The 20,878-nt window shown below is 36.3% G+C and overlaps 2 protein-coding genes and 1 long non-coding RNA gene across 5 annotated transcripts; all 3 read right to left on the reverse strand.

Annotated features, from left to right (window-relative positions):
* Nucleotides 1-1,386: 1,386 nt before the first annotated feature.
* On the reverse strand, nucleotides 1,387-2,152 carry LOC149475675 (uncharacterized). Its single transcript, XM_089712445.1, has 3 exons — nucleotides 1,956-2,152; nucleotides 1,607-1,787; nucleotides 1,387-1,500 (listed from the first exon to the last, which is right to left on the reverse strand). The coding sequence occupies exons 1-3, from the start codon at nucleotides 2,054-2,056 to the stop codon at nucleotides 1,387-1,389; spliced, it is 396 nt and encodes a 131-aa protein (XP_089568571.1). The 5' UTR covers nucleotides 2,057-2,152.
* Nucleotides 2,153-9,880: 7,728 nt separating this feature from the next.
* On the reverse strand, nucleotides 9,881-12,101 carry LOC149475676 (uncharacterized). 2 transcript variants are annotated; one of them, XM_089712988.1, is made up of 2 exons: nucleotides 11,679-12,101; nucleotides 9,881-10,878 (listed from the first exon to the last, which is right to left on the reverse strand). In XM_089712988.1, the coding sequence occupies exon 2, from the start codon at nucleotides 10,790-10,792 to the stop codon at nucleotides 10,415-10,417; it is 378 nt and encodes a 125-aa protein (XP_089569114.1). In that variant the 5' UTR covers nucleotides 10,793-10,878; nucleotides 11,679-12,101; the 3' UTR covers nucleotides 9,881-10,414. The 2 variants fall into 2 exon arrangements, with proteins under 2 accessions (XP_089569114.1, XP_089569113.1); XM_089712987.1 differs by having other exon boundaries at nucleotides 9,881-10,886.
* Nucleotides 12,102-15,458: 3,357 nt separating this feature from the next.
* LOC149475677 (uncharacterized) lies at nucleotides 15,459-20,063 on the reverse strand. 2 transcript variants are annotated; one of them, XR_016317947.1, is made up of 5 exons: nucleotides 19,829-20,063; nucleotides 19,695-19,740; nucleotides 18,857-18,991; nucleotides 17,502-17,644; nucleotides 15,459-15,587 (listed from the first exon to the last, which is right to left on the reverse strand). It is a non-coding gene; the product is annotated as an uncharacterized LOC149475677 (long non-coding RNA). The 2 variants fall into 2 exon arrangements; XR_016317946.1 differs by having other exon boundaries at nucleotides 15,459-15,590.
* Nucleotides 20,064-20,878: the final 815 nt, after the last annotated feature.

The following is a 20,878-nucleotide window of genomic DNA, read 5'->3' on the forward strand; positions in this document are numbered from 1 at the left end:
TTCATTTTATTTGTATTAAAGATTGTTAACAGACTATATACCTATACACTATTCACTTCAATTTCTTAAAAAGAAAACATTTTGTATTTGTTACAATTAAATTTATTTTGCTTAATCTATACTCATACTTGAGTCCAGCAGTGGACGTCGTGCGAATGAGATGATGAAATTATATATTTTATGAAAGTAATATCTTAAAGGTACTTAATTCTATTTTGTAAATAACGAACATTATATTTGTTTCAAACATATTAAACTATATTTACATTATGAAGCCGATTAATCCTATCTACTAACATGTTTCTTATGGCTCTACCGCGAATCAATTCATCTGAAGAACCACTTTCGCGAAAAGGTTCTTCTAGAGAAGAAAATGTTGAAACGCCTAATCCAGAAGAATATATTATATCGTCTTCAGGATCAGGCAACATAAAATCTAATGCTAGGTTGTGTAGAACGCTACATGCCATTATGATCGAAGCACACCTCTCAGGGGTGTAATGTAATGTGCGGTCCTTACTAAGGCATCTCCACCTATTTTTGAGTCTTCCAAAAGTATTTTCGATCACAAATCTGGCCTTCCCATGGATGGTAGTATATTTTGCCTGTGGAGTGCCTTCAGCAGCATCTGTGATTGGTGTCATCAACCAAGGCCTCTGTGGATATCCAGAATCCCCTGAAAAAATATGTTTTGCATATTGAATTATATAATCTTACAACAGACAATAACCTTATCACTTAATTATCTATGTCTTTATTTATAATTGGAACAACCTACATGTAAAAAAATAGTTACCTAAAAACCACACTTGTTCATTATTCCGGTGTAAGTCTTGGATGTACCTATTGGCTTGACTGTTTTCCCAAATAAAAGCGTCATGGGTGGCACCTCCATACTTGGCATTAATATTTAAAATTCTGCATTCACTGTCACATATCTACAATTTAAAAAATTATATTGGTATAACATAATAAACATTTATAATTTTATTAGTACATATAAATTAGTTGAGTGATATCTCACCATTTGCACATTCAGTGAGTAGAAATGCTTTCTGCAGTAAAATAAATGCTCCATGTCTCTTTTTGGAGTGAATATGTGAAAATGAGAACCATCAATGCACCCTATTACTCCAGGGATGCCAAATTTTGTATAAAATCTGTAAATAAAGTATTGTAAGTGAAATTTTCTAGTATTAGGTAGCTATCATAATTTTGTGGTTATTCAGTTGATCCTGCTTTTGCTCTTTAAAATTCTGCACTAAATTAGTTTTATTGAGCTACATACTTATAATTATTACTTACTTGTTTTTTACAATATTTCGCTGCTCTCGTGTTGTTGGAAATTTAACAAACTTATTTAATATTAAAGGGTTAACAAGAGCATCAGTAGATAACCTCCCTCACATATTTGCTTACTGTAGTTTGGCCTAAATATTTAGCCATTCCTACAATTCTTTGGTAGGAGCCTGTAGCATAAAATGACAAAGCACACAGCACCTAGAAATAAAAATGTTAATAGTTAGTAGTGTAGCTGTGTATTATACTCACATAGTATGTATTAGTTAATGTACACATTATAATGAAAGGTACTTATTACACTTACTTTGTGTTCCAGGCTGATCCTTTTACTTGATTTTAGACTGGATTTTTCTTTCAATTCGCGACATAAGAACAAAAATGCTTCCTTACTTAGACGAAATCTATTTTTAAATTCTGTGTCGCTAAGGTTTTGTAAGTTAATATTTGCCAAATTCTTTCTGAGTAAAGCTCTCCTTGAGATTTCTCTGCAAATGTAATAGTAAATTTAAAAGATAACTTGTTGTTAATTTATTAAAATATAGTGTTAAAAAAATCACTCACCTTGTTTCTCTTTGTTCATTTCTACTTTCAACAATCAATCACTCACCTTGTTTCTCTTTGTTCATTTCTACTTTCAACAATCAATCACTCACCTTGTTTCTCTTTGTTCATTTCTACTTTCAACAATCAATCGCGCTGCAAGATAATAGTAAAATGCACTACGTCGTGGGGTGCTTCTTGTTAATCTAAACATTTTCTAACAAAATATATCACCACAATCACTAAAATTATAATTTTATTCTTAAAATAAACTCCGACGAAAGTTTTCTCACTGTCAAATTTAAAGTGAATAAACATTCGTGAAACTCGTAAGCAAGCCGTATATGTGTGGTATTGTGCTCGTATTCTACTTAAAGAAGCGCTCATTTGAATTTTCTCTAAATCTATCTATGTCTCCACAAATAATTATTCAGATAGAAACAAATCTTTATTTTTAAACAATTAAAAACTTTAAATTTCACTTGACTATCTCATGGACCAATAAGAGTATATTGGTCATGAGTCATGACTATTATATCTGAAGTTATAAGCACATTGTTTTATTTTAGTAAATTCTTGTTTGTGTATAAACGGGCCCTTCTCGGTTTCTATTAGATCTAATATAAATTTACATTAATCAAAATCTTTGTTGTGTCGCTTGGCTCAATTTAATATTTGCTATATTTGATCCAGAAGTTTATTATTAACAGATTTATTTTATTGAATACACAACCAAACGCAAATCAAGGGTCTTGATAGAATTTGCTCCTCGCTGGCTGAAGCCTGCACTGCTTTGTGCTAGTCTAAAACACATCACTACATAGTATAAAACTCTACATAGTACATAGTATAAGTCTCTATGTCCCTGTGCAGTGTTCATGCTTAAATCTTTAAAACTCCTCTACGGATTTTGATGTCTTTTTTTGAAGTGAAAACTTCTTTAGCGGCGTTGGGTATAAAATCTTAAACTCGCATCAGGACACGTGACCTGATCGAGAAAGCGTAAGACGGATGGATATCAAACATGCTCAACGTTAATAATCAAGTTTTCACTTCTGCCGGCACTCCCGGAGTGCAACCCGTCTTTTTTTATTAGATAAAGTGGTTCTTGAGGAAGGTTTTAGTATATAATTTACTAGCTGCTCCGCGCGGTTTCACCCTCGTAGCTCCTCTCCTGTTGGGCGTACTGTAGCGTGATGATATATAGCCTTCCTCTATAAATGAGCTAGATCTAACACTGAAAGAATTTTTCAAATCGGACCAGTAGTTCCCGAGATTAGCGCGTTCAAACAAACAAACTCTTCAGCTTTATAGCATAGATGGTTTTAGGCATAGCGGGCGAGGCCGCGGGCTGAAAGCTAGTTACATACACAAATACAAATCTTCTTACTTTGTAATATTGATTCCGAAGTGTTGGGGACATGCCAAAATAATGAATTGATTTTTAATCTACGTATAACAATGCAAGCAATTGCAAAAAAGAGACGTAAGTACGAGTTCAATTTATTTTAAGAAAAAATAATTTGATTAGAACTGCTTAAAATATCTCTCACACGAGCGGAACTCAATTGTTAATAAAAAAAAAACCCTTTAATATACTTAAAAAAAACACGCTTCAATATCATAATCAATTTTTTAAAATTTAATTCAATCTTTTAATCGTTAGTAGGGGTCTAACAATATTATTTTCAAAAATTTAACGTAATTATAACATTATCCACTTAAACATATGGCGAAGACGTGCAATAGATAGCGCCAGTAAAGTTAAATTGATAATATGTTATCATCCTTGTGTAGGAAGTGAATTTTTGAAGTGAAAACTTCTTTAGCGGCGTTGAGCACTTTTTCTGTAATGGGTATAAAATCTTAAACTCGCGCCAGGACATGTGACCTGATCGAAAAAGCGTAAGACGGATACCATTCCAAAATATCAAACATGCTCAACGTTTCACTTCTGCCGGCACTCCCGGAGTGCAACCCGTCTTTTTTTTTATATCGAAATTGCTTAGAATAATTATTAGATGAGTAAAGATTTGTCATTAAAGTTCAATCGAGTTTTATTTAAACGAATTTGAAGAAAATTGCATTCGTACAAGTGACAAAATATATTATGTCGCAATGAGTTCATTCAGGCAATATCACAATTATTTATTTGTGTTTTATTTAAGTATATTCTTTGTATTCTCTGAAATACGCACATTTAAGATGAGGTAAAAATTTTGTATTTATAATTCATTTACACGAATTAAATGTTTAAATCTTTAAATTCCTTTATTACATATCTTGCTGATGAAAGATATCTAAAAGCATTCATTTATAATGTGAGCTATTCAATAATGGATGGCGCTACTAATGCTTATTATAAAAAAGCTTTAAACTATATAATATATTATATAACTATATAATATTATTATATACAATGCAAACTATCCAATAACAGATGGCGCTACGGATATATTATTAATGTTATATATATATAAACATATTTATTACAAGTAAGCTTTTCAATAATAGATGACGCTTATAAATTATGTAAACTATTCAATAACAGATGGCGCTGTTCATATAATATTATTTAAGCACATTTTATACAACTGAGCTCTTCAACAATAGATGGCGCTAGTCATATATAATAAACACATTTCATACAAGTGAGTTTTTCAACAATAGATGCCGCTTTTAACATATAATTTAAAATAACTTATTTATTTGTAATGTAAACTATTCATAAACAGATGGCGCTTCTCATATAATATAAGAACATTTTGTAAAAGTAAGCTATTCGATAATAGATGGCGCTTTTGATGTTTAATTAAAAAAACTATTTAATTTTAATAATATAATCTACTCAATCACGCTACTCGTAAGCAACTCAATCACGCTACTCGTAAGCAACTTTTATAAAAGTGAGCTATTTAATAATAGATGACGCTGTTTATGCATAATATAAAATAAAAAACTTTTAACCCTTAATTTGGTATAGTCCGGTGTGACGGACACTTATTTAAAATAAATCCTGCCAAGTTTTTATTTCATGTTCATCGATTTCTAATCGATTAAATGTTTATTTATAACATAAACAAATAGTAAAAAATTAAGTAATGATTGTGACAACATTGCATATGTCAATTGGGACGTAAAATGTTTGCGAAAATGCAGCCACCTGTTTTGCTCAAGGTATTTATACCTATTTTTCTTATTTTTTGTGGAAAAATGAATTGAATTATATATTTATTTATTAGATAATAAACATTTCAATCATTATTTACAAAAACATACACACTTTATTACATTTTTACGGTGTTTATTTGTAACCAAAATGTTTTGTCCGTCACAGCGGACATTGCTAATTGTATAGAAAAGTACCACTTTATTACTATGTCCGCTGCGGCGGACACCGCCAAAATGTGGGTGCTTCTGCTTGTTTGGTTATGGTTCTGAGTTTGGATTTTTTTTCTTTGCCAACAGCCTAACCGCGCAAGTAAAATTATTACTTTAGTGCCGAATGAACATGCACCTTCCGATGCTAGCGAAATATCAGATTCGGAAACTGAATGGCATGATGCAAGTACTAATTCTTCCACCCCTTGTTTTCTCCTGCACCATATTCCCTTGCTAACGTAACAATAGATACATCCGACGATGAAGAATTACACTCCGAAGATTCTGATAGACCTGCTGATGACCAGAGTCTGTCGTGCGTAAATTGGCGAGTCTTTTTATTAAAATGTTCTATCCCTATCTGCTATTCCTAGATTGCCTGCATCGCCTATAACACCAATAGCTTCTTGATTAGCACCCCGAAAAATAAGTACTAAGAAACCACCCACAGTCAAAGCCAAAAGACCAAAAAAAAACAACTTTCAGCTGACTTACAATTATTATTGGAGAGTAACTCAATTCCGTCACCAAGCGACAATAGAAGAAGGTGAGGAGGATGATTACATAGACATGCCAGAAGATGATTCACCTTTGAGTTTCTTTCACCTTTTTTTCTCAAGATATTTTTACTAGTTTCGTAGAGCAGACAAACTTATATTCAGTTCAAAAAAACCGGCAAGTTAATTCAACTAACAGAAGAAGAATTAAGACTCCTTTTTTAATTTTCATACAAAATAAACATGAATTATTTTTTTTTAATTTCCATATAAAATAAACTGTACTTCGGTATCAAATAGTTCTAAAATGTTCATTTCTGTATTTTTCTTTAGTAAAAAAAAATAAAATTAACTGTGGTTTTTATTTTCCGTAATTTGGCAGTGTCCGCTGTGACGGACCAGTTTTCCCAGCAGTGGGCAATGGTAGATTTTTTTTTTCATTTTTCGAGAACTTTATGACATACTCCTGAAACCACAAAATTGTCAAATTCATATATTTTGAATATTTTTATCGGTGCCAAATTAAGGGTTAAATGTTTTTTATACAATTTTCTATCCAATAACAGATGGCGCTACTAATATAAAAATAGTAATCACATTTTATAAAAGTGAGCTATTCAATAATAGATGGCGCTTTTAATGTATTACATATAAAAAACTCACTTTTTTACAATCTAAGCTATTGAATAACAGATGGCGCTTCTTATATAATATAAGCAGATTTTGTAATAGTGAGATAATTCATAAAATATGGTGCTTTGTATGTTTATTTAATTAAAAAGAAATATAAACTACTCAAAAACATAATATAACGCTACTCATATAATATAATTATCACATTTTATACAAGTGAGCTATTCAATAAAAGATGTCTCTTAATATTTATTTCAATTTTTAGTTTAAAAACATTTTATTGCTTGTTCTTCAATAAATAACGTTTGTTCGAACATTTAATTATATTGTTTAATTTTCTTCTTTGTGGGTTCGCAAAAATGAAAATAGTATCGTCAATAATATCTCAAGTATGTGATGTGATGAGGAAAGTATTTCGTTGAATCTAGGTTTGATGATTTTAGAAAGATCTTGAATGCAACGTAGAGCATGCGCAATGCAACTTTTTTTTAAGTGTTCATTCACATCATTATTGATTTGTACGACAGTCGCAAAATCGGCGGTCGCAATGTTTATTGCTTCGGCAAATCGGGAATATAATTATGTACGTTAAATCTTTGTGTAGAACAAAGGACTATTGCTGTGATTGGTGTAGTCGAAACCGACTACCATAATCTTGTCCGTCATAATAATCACTTATTTCTTTAGTAATCGTTGTACGTTGGTCTAATAAAATGAATCTTAGATACCAACATTATAAAGCTGAAGAGTCAGTTTGTTTGTTTGAACGCGCTTATCTCAGGAACTACTCGGTCCGATTGAAACATTCTTTCGGTGTTAGATAGCCATGTCTTGTTATTTAGATTTCTATGTAGATAGCCCATTTATCGATGAAGGCTATATATCATCACGCTAAGACCAACAGGAGCGAAGCAATGCGGGTGAAACCGCGGAGCACAGCTAGTAAATTAATTAGTATTACGAAATGCATTCCTTTTATTTCGTTATTGCGCTACCTATTGGGTTTACTAGAATTTTTACTCTAATAAAAAAATATTGGTTAACAGTGTTTCTTCAAATAGTTATATGGCACTATACTTACTCCTGTCCACGATAGTATTTATGAGGTTGATTTTTCTATTAGGAACACCCCATGTACAGTTTTGACTTTCCTACGGTTTTATTATAAGTACAGATATTTAATTATGGGGAATAATAAAACGAGCGACTGAAAATAAAGTGAGCGACTGATTATGAGATACTGATTTAATAACTTGAGCGGTATGAATTTGAGTAATCGACAAATAAACTAAACAAGCAACGAAAATTAGTTGATAATAAAATACAGATTGAGCGTACTAAAGGAGGATTGTGATTAATCCATTTGATATATTAGAATTCTAACTGTGTGATTACATTACTATATGAGCGACTAAATTACTAGTTGAGCGAATAGATTACTAAGTGAGCGACTAAATTACGCTCATCTAGAGCGACTTAAAACACTAAAATAAATTGTTCAAATAGTTATTTTATAAAACTTTCAAAATCAAATTGAACTGATAGTAACTACTCTGTCCATTATAGTATTTTTCAAAGTGATTTTTCTATTCGAAATACCTCGATTAAGATAAAATGCCACTCAGTATAAATAAATCATATGCCAAATAATGAATATAATACAAGACGTAATTTTGTCATTCAAACAATTAATATTAGGTCGCTCAAATATTATGAAGCTGCTCATTTTGTATTTTATGTAACGCAAATGAATGTTTGTTAGTTGCTGATCTATTAATTTTTCATCGCTCGCAGTCAGTCGCTCACTTAGTAATTCTGTTGCCCCAATTTATTATTTTTGTTAACTAAAACTTTAATTTACAGTCACTCGTTTAAATACTACCCTTTAATTATTCAATAGCAATATATTTAAGTAGCTCTGTGTATGATTTTAAGAGGCGAGGGTCTTATTATTTAGAAGTAAAATCGTCTGGGCAAGGATTTTTGTTACTTTACTCTCAGCTCGCTTATTATACTAACTTTTTTATCTCAAGAAATACAGCTACAAAATATTAATCGTGGTAGGCAATGAAAAAAAAAACTATTCAGGTGTACTTTAAAATAAAATAAAATAAAACTTTTCTTCAAGTAATGTTTATTCTTTCAATCATTTTTATAAACTTAACCTAATAAATTAATCATACATTAGTAATCGGTTTTATATTTTGTAATAATATAACAGTCATATAAATAATTAACCTACTAAAACTAAACTATCTATTTACAAATCGTTGCGGTTTTACATACCTACTTAAAATAACTTATAACTAATTATTAAAAGTAATACTATGTCTAAGGAAGTTCAAGCGAATCCCCCTCTGCAGCAGATGGCTGTACCGACTTTACTACACGAAAGCGGCGTAGTTCACGCGGAAAACAACAGGAAAACACGGGCTCTGCAATTGTCATATACGAGGGCATACAACAAAGGAATCGCCGTGTGCCTGTTTTGTTCAGGAGAGTAGACAGACCTTTCACGCTGGACTACGTGCCGGGTTTCTGCGAGTTGGGGACGGGTTGGGTGACGTATGACGAATAGTGCCGTGGGTGAAGGGTGCGGGACTTGCGGGGGTGTGGGGCTTGTGGGGGTGGGGGCCTTGCGGGGGAGGGGGGATTGCACATACGCTGCATAGGCAACAGCCATGACTCGAACACTTTGGAGACCGTGTTCAACAAGGTGATAGGTCGATAGCTGCCCGCGAAGGAAGCGTTCTTGCTGGGTTTTGGGAATAAATACTATTACGAGTCCGGTCTTCCACATTGAAGGGAAATGACCGGCGCGTAAACCGTTAAACAGCCGCGACATAGCCGCGACTGTTTTACGGGGGAGATGGCGAAGGGATCTGTTTGTCACGCCGTCCGCGCCGGGCGCTTTGCGCAACTTGTACGCGAAATCGCGCGGCGGACGGCGGACGGGGAAGTGAAGAAAGATGGAAGAAAGCTTCCTCAGCGGGCGGTATCGGTGAAGTTAGAAAACCTGACAGGTGTTCGTTCTCGGCTGCTGCGTGGGCGTCTGCTGCAGGACTTGTGACGCCGCTCGAATTACAGCCTGTCTCAACGGGTCGAGCGGCGTCGGTAGGGATGCGGTCGTATATGTTTGCGCGGAGGCCGCGTGGGGAATGCTGATCGGGTCGGGAAGCCCCCTGCAGCAGGTGTCTCTCGTCGCCCGTCAACATGGGCGGAAATTTAGGGGGGCGTGACAGCCCTTATCTTTTTGATTGTGATTCCGTGTCAAACGAATCAATCGACCTCTTTCTTTTACGAGCCCGGCCATAAGTTGTGTTATGACCGGGGACGGAGGGGGACTGGGGCGAAGCGACGATTGCGCGTGGGAGTATAGGTGGGGGAGTGGGGTGGGTGGTGGTGCGTGGTGGTGTTTTATTGCGGGCCTGCCGCAGCACCGGGCAGGAGGCGTGGTCTGCGGGGTGTGGCCCGCGCAATTTGCACAGATGGCGGGGGCGTCCCTTGGCCGCGGGCAGTCCGCGGTCGCGTGGCTCTCGCCGCAACGCACACAGGCAATTGCGGCCTGTGGCAATTGTGCGACGAGTGCCGGAAGCCCTGGCACCTGTGGCACTGCGCGGGGCCCCGTTTGGAGCGCCACGCCTCTATGGTGACGCCGGGCATGTATAGCAGCTCCTTAACTGCGTATATGCCCGGCGTGAGGTTCTCCGTTTTTCTTAATATTACTAAGAAAATACAACCGGGTCACCCTTTCCGGGCGCGGATGGGCCGCGCGAACTCCGGGTCGTACCCTAGTTCGCGCAGCGCGGAAAACAGCTCATCGGGCTGCATATTTAGAGGCAGCCCGCGGATAGCTACCTTGATACGCTTGCGCTCGGCTTCGGGGGAATACGAGAACCAACTTATGTCGGCCCCCTCCCCCTCTATGCGGCGCAGGTATCTATCGATAGCTCCATTTCGTCTTTCGGCGTGAAGCGCACGCCCGTACCATAGGCGCTTGCACTCACCTGATGGCCGATGATGTTGGTGAGTTCCCGCAGGTGAGTCACACAATTCGGAAACTACTCCACAATGATCGGCGGGTAGCGCTTGGTGATGGCGCGTGGAGATGGGGGCGGGAGTCTGGCACACCGCTTGGCCTGTGCCGACTCAACCTCCTCCTCCTCGTTCTCCAAGCGGCGGCACCTCACCCGTGGCTTGCCGGGCGGGATCGACAGGGAGGCGAGCTTGTCCATCATGACCTGCTCCTCCTCCGGCGATGGCTCCGTTCGGCTGCCGGGCGACATCCGCACCAAGTCACCTCGACGTCCCTCTATGTAGGACGACACCCAACCGCGCAGCTTGCGCGAGAGATGGCCCGATTCGATGAACCGGTCGATCATCACCAGGTCCTGAAGAAATTCGGCCCTTGGTGATAGACCGGAGTTCGGTCCGGGCATCTCATCGTCGGCTGTTGGCGTCTCACATTGGACGAATGGTATCCATCGGGGGCGAGAGGGGCACCCGGGAGCTGAGCTCGACCGGGCTTCTCTCCTGTGGTATTCCGCGATGGTGCGCGGGCGCGATGATCGCGCGGGAATCACCTCCATACTGACGCGACTTTCGTGTGGCCCTGAGAAGGGCCTTTACGGTCGAGTGCTTCGGCGAAGCACTGGGGCGTCCTTCTGTGCTGTCTCAACAGTTACGGCCGCATCACCGCCCTCTCCGCTCTTCGGCTTTCGCCGTCAAACGGCAGTCGGTGCTGCGGAACGTATCTGGGCTTCAACAAGCACGGGCGAACTCCTCAGTGGGGCGACTAACAATCGACTTTAATACTCAAAAGACGCGTCGGTGGGCGGAACGGGTGTGGCTGCGGCCGTGTCCATGCTCTCGATGTCAGTAGTGGTAGCGGGTGTAGCGGGGAGGGGGGCGGGAGTCTGGCAAGGCCGCTTGGCCTGCGCCGACTCGACCTGCTCCTCCTCCTCGTCGCTGCTAATGAGGCGGCGGCGCCTCGCTCTCGGCTTGCCGGGCGGGATCGGTACGGAGGCGAGCTTGTCCAACAAGACCTGCTCGTCATCCGGCGACGGCTCCTCCCAGCAGCCTGGCGGCATTCGCGCCAAGTCTCCTCTCCGCATTTCTATATAGGAAGCCAGCCATCCGCGCAGCTTACGCGATAGGAGGCCCGACTGCACGAAACGGTCTATCATCGTCACGTCCGATAAATATGCGGTACGTGGTGATAGACCAGAGCTCGGTCCGGACATCTTATCGTCGGCTGTTGGCGTCTCACATTGGACGAATGGTGTCCATCTGGGGCGAGAGGGGCACCCGGGAACTGAGCTCGACCGGGCTGCCCCTTGTCGCTTCCGTGTGCCCTAAGGGCCTTTGGGCTCGGAATGCTCCATCGCAGACACGGAGGCGTTTGCCTGCGCTGCCTATACGAATTAAATCAGCATCACCGCCCTCTCCACTTCAGCGGCTTTCACCGAAAAATTTTGAGGCGATGCTGCGGATGAAATCGGATACGGCAACAAGGGCGAACTCCTCGTGGGACGACTAACAGACCGATACACGAAACCGGCGTAGTACGCACAGAAAGCGTAGTAAGGAAAGCACGTGCGCAGTAGAAACGTAATCTTGTACGACTGCACACGACTGATGCTCACGGCAAACGAGCTGTCCAGCCATGACAAAACGCAGCACGACTGTAGGTCGCAGGGTTTGCGGGGGAGGGGGGGGGGGAGATCATAACTCGATACAATTAACAAGGCTTCAGCAAGGCTTGGGCAAGCGAGCATTAGCGCACAATACGCTCGTCTCTTCACCGAATGTGTTGCCGCTTTACTTATGTCGTCCGCAACACCCGTGAACCTGAAATAAAAAACAAATTATTATATACTTCACACATTACTTTACTAGTACACGAAATAAAATCAAATTACGCTCTTGGTTAGTCTGTTCAAGTAACTTATAATTCAACATTAAAAATAAAATTACATTATGTGATCATACTAATAAAACAACTCTTCATAACATATTTAAGAAAGAAAACACTATTATGATAACAATGTAACATATTTTACCAATAAATATGCGTCACAAAAACGAAATAGAGTAATTTTCTATAATAATCGTTATATGGTTTTTACCCGACTACGGCAAAGCAAAAGGAGGGTTATGATTTTGACAGGCTATGTATGTATGTATGTATGTATGTATGTATGTATGTATGTATGTTCATCTGTTCCCTCGTAACTTCTAAACTACTTATCAGAATTCGACAAATGACATATCATTAGAAGCGTCTTAATTGTCCGCTGGTTATAGGCTATATGGGGTTTCACAAAATCTAATGTGGCGCCCTCTAGCGGACAAAACATACAGAGTAAAAAAATAAAGTTAAGATAAATATGCCGTGTTTGGTATCATTTGAAAGCTTTTTACTTGCACATTTTGAATATATATATATTACTAGCATTTGCTTGTGACTTTACCTGTATTCATGGGCTGATTGCATATAATTCACATCTTTTCGTTCATAGCTTCTTTATTAGTTCATCAATTTAACTTTTGTTTTATACTTTTTCAGCGTCGTTTTTTGTCGTAGTTGGGTTTTAGTTGTTTTACTTTTTATCTTGTCAAAAATTAATATTTCAAAAAATTAAGTTTCTATCAATTGAAATTTCAGATTTAGGTTTCAAAGGACAATAACTGACCAAAAAAATGCGCTTCTCAACTTCTATAAGCATGACGCAATTTAGCCCAATCAACAAATCTCATCAGCTTTTTAATATAATTATAGTCTAGCATGCAGCCCGCGGCTTCGCCCGCGTTTTCAATGCAAAAACCCGCATAGTTCCCGTTCCCGTGGGATTTCCGGGATAAAACGTATCCTATGTGTTAATCCAAGTTACTCTCTCAATGTGTGCTTAATATTTGTGTGAAAGAGTAACAAACATAAATACAAACATATACCTCCTATCCTCATTCCTCACAAACTTCCGCATTTATTATATTACTAGCTGTTGCCCGCAGCTTCGCCTGCATGGAAAAGATAAATTTTCATGGTACAAACTTTCATCCCCTATTTGATCCCCTTGGGGGATGAATTTTCTAAAATCCTTTCTTAGGGGACGCCTACGTTATGACATCTACCTGTATGCCAAATTTCAGCCCGATATGTGCAGTGGTTTGGGCTGTGCGTTGATAGATCACTATATCAGTCACCTTTGAGTTTTATATGAATAAAATATTGTATCTAATGAAAATTAATATAATTCATAATAAGTACTGACATATTAACTAAAATAAAATTTATGTATTGTTACTAACCTAGGATAAGAATATTGTTACTAACAAGTGGACCAGGGATGTTACAATAAATAAATGAATTATATTATTATGTTTCTCTCCATAATACACGGGTACCACCAGAAGGAAGATACCCGGTCCTTTGGGAGGCTTACGTGGGGACACAGGTCCAACACGCAGAGGCCCTTTAGAGAATTTTAATGTGTTGTGGGACACCATATTATTATATATATAGACAGTAAGATATAGTAGGATAGGATAGGATATTATAATTTACTTTAATCTTATAACTATTTATCTCATTAAATCTGTTAATTACCGCAAATGTTTCCGGTTCTATTTGAATAAAATCCAAGTTCTGCCTCATTGAAATCACTTGCAAATTACTCGGCTGTTCTTTTACAAATTGGTGTTTGAGAAGCCCACAGTTGACTGTTACATGTCCATTCCAAATATCCATTGTTTTCTGAAAATATAAAGGAAATTGCTTTAATATTATATCTATACTTATCTATACTAAAATAAGCTGAAGAATTTGTTTATTTGTATGTTTGTTTGAACGCGCTAATCTCGAGAACTACTGGTCCGACTTGAAAAATTATTTCGGTGTTATACAGTCTATTTATCGCGGAAGGCTATAGGCTAAGAGCGACAGGAGTGGAGCAATGCGGGTAAAACCGCGGTGTAAAGCTAGTAGTTAATATAAAGAGAATTCCTTTAGTAAATAGTATTAAATTGCTGTAATGAAGTGTTAATATTATAAGAACAGCATTATCATGAAATATTATGTACATATACCTCTATACCAGACTAACTGTGCCCATGACAGAGTTCATGCTTGCGTAGATTATATTATTTAAAATTTGTTTATCAAATCCAAACTAAATCTTTCAAAATTTATTATTCAAATTCCCTCTATGAAAGTTTCATCAAAATCCGTCCAATAGTGCTTGCGTAAAAACTACAAGACAAGACAACAGACAGGCAAAAATATATGAAATATATATTTTTTGTCGATTTTATGAAGAAATATTTTGAAATATATAAAAATTCTTTTCAAATTCGTAAAGAATTCAAATCTTTATCACTTTTAAATTTTATAACTGAAGTCACCGAGTTTAGTTAGTTCAAGTGATTTTTGTTTTCAACAACTTGAAACAGCGCCATCTAGTGTCCAATAGCGCAAATTGCATACCTACCTGATTAAGAACCGATTCCTTGAACTCAGTAACAGCAAAAACGCATTTTTATCCAACTAATACACTAAATAACTAATATTATAAAGCGGTAATTAATATTTCACTGTTAGAAAGTCCATTTATCCTTCTTCGCCTACTTTCTACAGAAAAACAATTTCAAAATAAAAAAATTCCAAGAAATATGATAGAAATGACATCAAATCTTGTGTTCCACTATATATAAGTGTTCAGTTTTCTATTTATCAAATTTTCATTTGAATGCTACATGAGAAATTTTTAAATAGAAAACATTTGATCACAAGCACTCGAGACAATTTGCAATACCATACCATGACATACTTGTACTCTTTTTGAGTTTCATTTTTATGTACAAATTTACAAAATTGTTGTATTAAATTGACATATCTATACTAATATTATAAAACTGAAGAGTTTGTTTGTTTGACCGCGCTAATCTCAGGAGCATCTGGTCTGATTTGAAAAATTATATCAGTGTTTAATAACTCATTTATCAAGGGAGGCTATAGGCTATATATCATCACGCTAAGACCATTAGGAGCGGAGCAATGCGGGTAAAACCGCAGGGCACAGATAGCAAATAAATATGTGTACATACCTGTTTGCTTCAATGGAAAGTTGTTCATTGTTCTATCATCAAAGATTGTGTGAAGTTTCATTTGCCATTAATTCTAAGATCCACATGATTTCTTGGTCATTAAATAATTTATTCCATCAGTTCCTTATACTGCTGTAAAAAAAACAAACATATATTAATTATTTATCACACTATGCTTATCAGATTCCAATAAGTATTTTTCAATTCAAAAGTTTTAAAATATATTCCAATTATGTTTAGTTTTATTATACACTAGCTGTGCCCCGCTGTTTTACCCGCAGTGCTCTGCTACTGTTGGTCTCATTGTGATGATATAATATATCCTATAGCCTTCCTCGATAAATGGCCTATCTAACACCAAAATAATTTTTCAAATCGGACCAGTAGTTCCTGACAAACAGACTCCTTAGCTTTATTACAATAAAAGTTATTAATCACTACATAGTATAAAACAAAAGTCGCTTTCTCTGTCTATATGTCCCAATGTATGCTTAAAACTTTAAAACTGCTCAACTTTTTGATGTGGTAATTTTTAATAATGATAAAATATAAAATGATTCTCGAGGAAGGTTTGTGCATTATTTTAGGCAAAGCAGGCGAAGTCGCAGGTGGATAGCTAGTAATACAAGACACATCTTAACAATTACATAATATATTATTTGAGATTGATACTCAAATTACTCAGCTCCTATTGGTAGTTTGATAATATAGACAAACTACTATCTTAAAATATATGAAATGAAATGAAATGAAATATGTTTATTGTGGATACATAAAAAAAAAAAAATACAAATAAAATAAAACAAAGAAACTTAAATCTAACTTAAATCTATGCATGCCACAAAAGGCCTGCCACTCAGTGCAATACACTGATTTTCAGTGGTTGCCTTAGAATGCCCTGTTGACAGTGGAGGTTTTTTTGCTCAAAACTGCATAAAGTTATTAAAAATTAAAAAATAATAATATATATATATATATCTATTTTAATATTATGATATATACTAAAAAATACTATAATTAATTTTAATATTATAAATTATAATATATACTTATACTTAGGAAATAAATAATACATAATTACACATAAGCTTAGAGTAGTGACGAGATTATTGGATAAATACTTAAATCTTAGACTTAAATAATAAATAAACAAATAGAAACATTATTGGGGATGCTAAATTTTTTCTTGTTGACGTTTTTGATAATCGAGAAGATATGACTTTAATTTTTTTTTAAAAGAAGATAAGCTTTGTTGTGAACGAATAGGCGGCGGCAAGTCGTTCCAACATTTTGAGGCTCGATACCTAAAACTGCCTCTAAAAGTAGATGTTCTATGTAGGGGAATTTCCAACAAAGAACATGCGTGTCTAGTCTGGTAGGTTGTATTATTTTCCGCCAACCATTTCAATTTATTGTACAAATATACAGGTACTCTATATTTTATAACATTAAATAGGAGCGTAGCCATGTGTAAGTGGGTACGATATTCCATTTTAAGCGAGTTGTGTTTGATCAAGTATGGTGTATATAAATCTCGTGTCACAATGTTTGTCCTCAATGGACTCCTAAACCACTTAACCGATTATAGTAAAATTCGCACACCATGTGCAGTTCAATCCAACTTGAGAGATAGGATAGTTTTAACATGTAGGTACCACGGGCGAAGCCGGGGCGGAAAGCTAGTATAATATAATAATCATAGAAACTGAAAGGATTTATAGTTCATGGATTAGCATTTTCAAATTTCAACCATAAAACAAACTATTCAACTTTATAATCTTCTATAATATAAAAATGAATCGCAAAATGTGTTGGTAAGCGCATAACTCGAGAACGGCTGAACCGATTTCGATAATTCTTTTTTTATTATATTCCTTGAAGTACGAGGATGGTTCTTATGGAGAGAAAACGTAAACATGTACCACGGGCGAAGCCGGGGCGGACCGCTAGTACTTTATAAATACTTAGTACTGGCAACTGCTACTGTGTGTTATTTTTTATTTGTTTATAAATTTATTTCTTTATTTCATTACAAAACCTCACCTCTTGCGCCTTCTGTTCCTGTATAAGTCTCTCCTGCTCTAACCTCTCCTTGTCTCGCTCTAGCAATTGGACTTTGGACTCAAGTTCCGCGCATCGATTGTGCGAATCTTCTAATTCTGCACGAATTTGTCTAATTGCTTCGTCTGAAAGTTAAATAACATTTATTTTAAGTATAAAGGATTTTTAAGAATTTTGAAGTAAAATTTCAAGGTCACGTCATGGCAATACTGTCACGTCATGAAATAAGGTAATGATTTTAGAAGTTTCACTTCTGACACGTGTGTTGTACACACGCTCTTTTTTCATGCATTGTTTATAATGTCAATTCTGCTATGAGTAAATTTTATTTAGCTCGAAGATTGAACCTTTTTTCAAGAATATGGAGTGTCCAAAGAGTACACTAAAACTTCAGTTCTACCTTCTTATAACAGGAAATTCATAAATCATAAAAAAATTACTAAATTCTTGTTTGGTACAAAAATTCAGTAAAAAAAAAATGTTTAACGATTTAATTATTTTTATTTTTGTAATTAAATTTATTTAAGCACTTAAAATAACAGTAACGTAATTATATGTATAAGTTTTCTTGTGCATACCTGTAATTGGTGTATACATCACATTAATATTCGTTAGTTGTTTAGATCTAATTGTTATAATTTTTATGTGTACTCTGTTGGTATGTCTAAATAAATAAATAAAATATAAATAAATAAATAATAAATAATTGGAAGTATACTTAACTAGTTAACTAAACATTCAAATAAAATATCCCACTTCACGTTCTAAAAAATAAATACCTTAACATCTTAACTATTATTTAGTGAAGTCCCATGTCCCCGAGTGGGGTAAGGGGCAGATGCATTATACATCTGTTTCACTGATCGATTTTCTTTAAGGACAAGTAGGTGATCAGCCTTCTGTGTCCTGTCAGACCGAGACATTTTTTTTCGTCTCCACCGGGAATCGAACCCAGGACCCCTCGGTGCTACGCTCACGCGTCAACCACAGTACCAGGAGGCGGTCAACTATTATTATACCATGTAAATAATGGTTAGATATTAACCCTAACCATTATTTACATATTATAATTAATTTAACTACCACAACATTTTTGTCGCGCCAACACGATACGAGTAGACTTATTTGGTCTTACCACAAAACGGTTTATACACAGTCTAACTTTAAACCAGGGATCTGTCACTTTAATAGTTGTCTATTTGAAATACGACAAAACCAGATTGAAGTTAAACCCTGTCTAAAGGTTTTGAGGTAAGACAGATTATTGTGGTCATAACATAATTTTTGAGTTAGAGTCTGCCTTTGAATTTGAGTAACATAAAAGAGAAATACAATACCATTCCGCCTATTCAACTGGTCAGCTAAATCTGCAGAACAGCTCCTGGCAGCTGATAGTTCTTCCTCCAACGACCTGCTTCTTTGCCGAATGAGTTCCGACTATTTGTAAGCGGATGCAAGGTCGCTTTTTAGTTCTGGAACATAAAATGTTTAGAGTTTAGACTGTGAATTTTATAATGCCTTTCTTCTGGACCTTGAAGATTTGGTCAACGAATTAGTATGCAAGTATATTTTTTATATCATTGTATTCATTGGCAAGCATGCTATTCTTAAAGCAACGTTTTTATTCATTGAGGAGATTTGATGGCAAGTATACTATTCTTGAAGCTATTGGGCCAATGTAAAAGGTGTAAATAATCGCTCCAGGGGTGCACAAAATGTGGCTATTTAGCCACTTATTCAGTTGTGTCTTTTCCCTCACGATAGTTGAATCATGCCATCTCGCTTTGACGTCTAATCGTGTGTGTGTTAGTGTGCCATTTTTGAAGATTGAATGTTGTGTTTGTAACCTATCTACACCTATTATAAGATCACTGCACTGAGCATATGGAAATTTGCTTTCAACCGAAACATGCGAAGCAATTCATATTGTCAACGAAAAGTCTTTCTCATTAAATAAAGTATAGCAGTTTCCATTACAACAAAGAAAATCTACTACTTATATATAAATAAGTCGGGTTTTCCTTCCTGACGCTATAACTCCAGAACGCACGAACCGATTTCCACAGTTTTGCATTCGTTGGAAAGGTCTCCGGCTCCGTGAGGTTTATAGCAAAGAAAAGGTGTCTCTGGTGGCGAATAGATAAGAGATACACTAGGTAAGTAATCAATTGTTACCTTGTCTTGAATGTGTTGTGGTTTGCTGAGAAACAGTTGTGAACATCTGAAATATGAAACAGTGAACATTAAAGCCTTTTATAGTCTGTTGTGTGAACTGAGTTAATGCTAATTCTAATAATCTTGAACCTCACAACCCATTCCGAATACTGTAAGCAGGTCTTGAATACCACGTGTATACAAAAAGAATTGAGTGAAATGAGCATTTAGACAAAAATATGTAACTTTTGAATACAATATTCTCCTTAGAAAAGACTTAACTAACATTATCGTGTTCCACTGATGTAATAATGAATATAAAATAGATTAAAAAAAGCAAATTCGTCTTTATAATTACTTCTCAAGTTGATTATTTACTATGGCGGTAGATAAAAATAAAGCCTTCAACGAAACAAATTACCCACCCAAATTACACATTCGATATTTTAATTGTATTGACTGAAATATAACAAGCACTTTGCATTACTTAAGTTATATTTTAATACGTAAATAGAAAAATACTGCATGTATTCGGTGTGAATTAAGAAGCAAATCTATAAAGTATTTTAGACATGTCTTTATCGAAAATTTAATAATACTTACTTGGGATTAAAATCTCAGGATAGATGGCTAGTTGACTGATGCTGAATAATTATGAGAAACCTGATAAAAAAAAGCAAAATTCCAGATAATCACTGATAATACTCTGCACTACAACTTTACAAGTGGGAACTGGGAAGGGCGAAATTCGAAAATCGAAATGTGTTCAGTGTTGCCGCATACGTAATCGAAAAGTCCCAAATTTAATTTTATTCTTGTAACACTGCACTGATACCAATTGACAACATTTCATTTTTTATAAGGCCATGAAAGAAAAAAACCGTTTCTAATTTCTTTATTTTGCTCTTGCGATTACAGAAAAATAATATTTTATTTTTTAATCGCATATTATAAGAGAAATTAAAATATAAAAACGATAAATGTGATGATGACTTAGAGTATAGATAGTATCTATAGAGTGCGAACAACCAAGTGGGAACAGTAGGCACAGGTGGGAACAACACGACGTTCCCGCCGCGCGCGCTCGTAGTCGTGGTTGAGTGCTGACGAAGTGCGTTGCTCTGGATTTTTATTCATATCTAGGAGTAAACATGGTGAAATGTGCAGTTATATCTTGCAAAAACGATACTAGAAAATACACAAAA

This window comes from Colias philodice, chromosome 29 (assembly GCF_061535455.1).
Source record: "Colias philodice isolate Cphi_HAF_F1 chromosome 29, ilColPhil1 Martin Lab GWU primary, whole genome shotgun sequence".
NCBI lineage: Eukaryota > Metazoa > Arthropoda > Insecta > Lepidoptera > Pieridae > Colias > Colias philodice.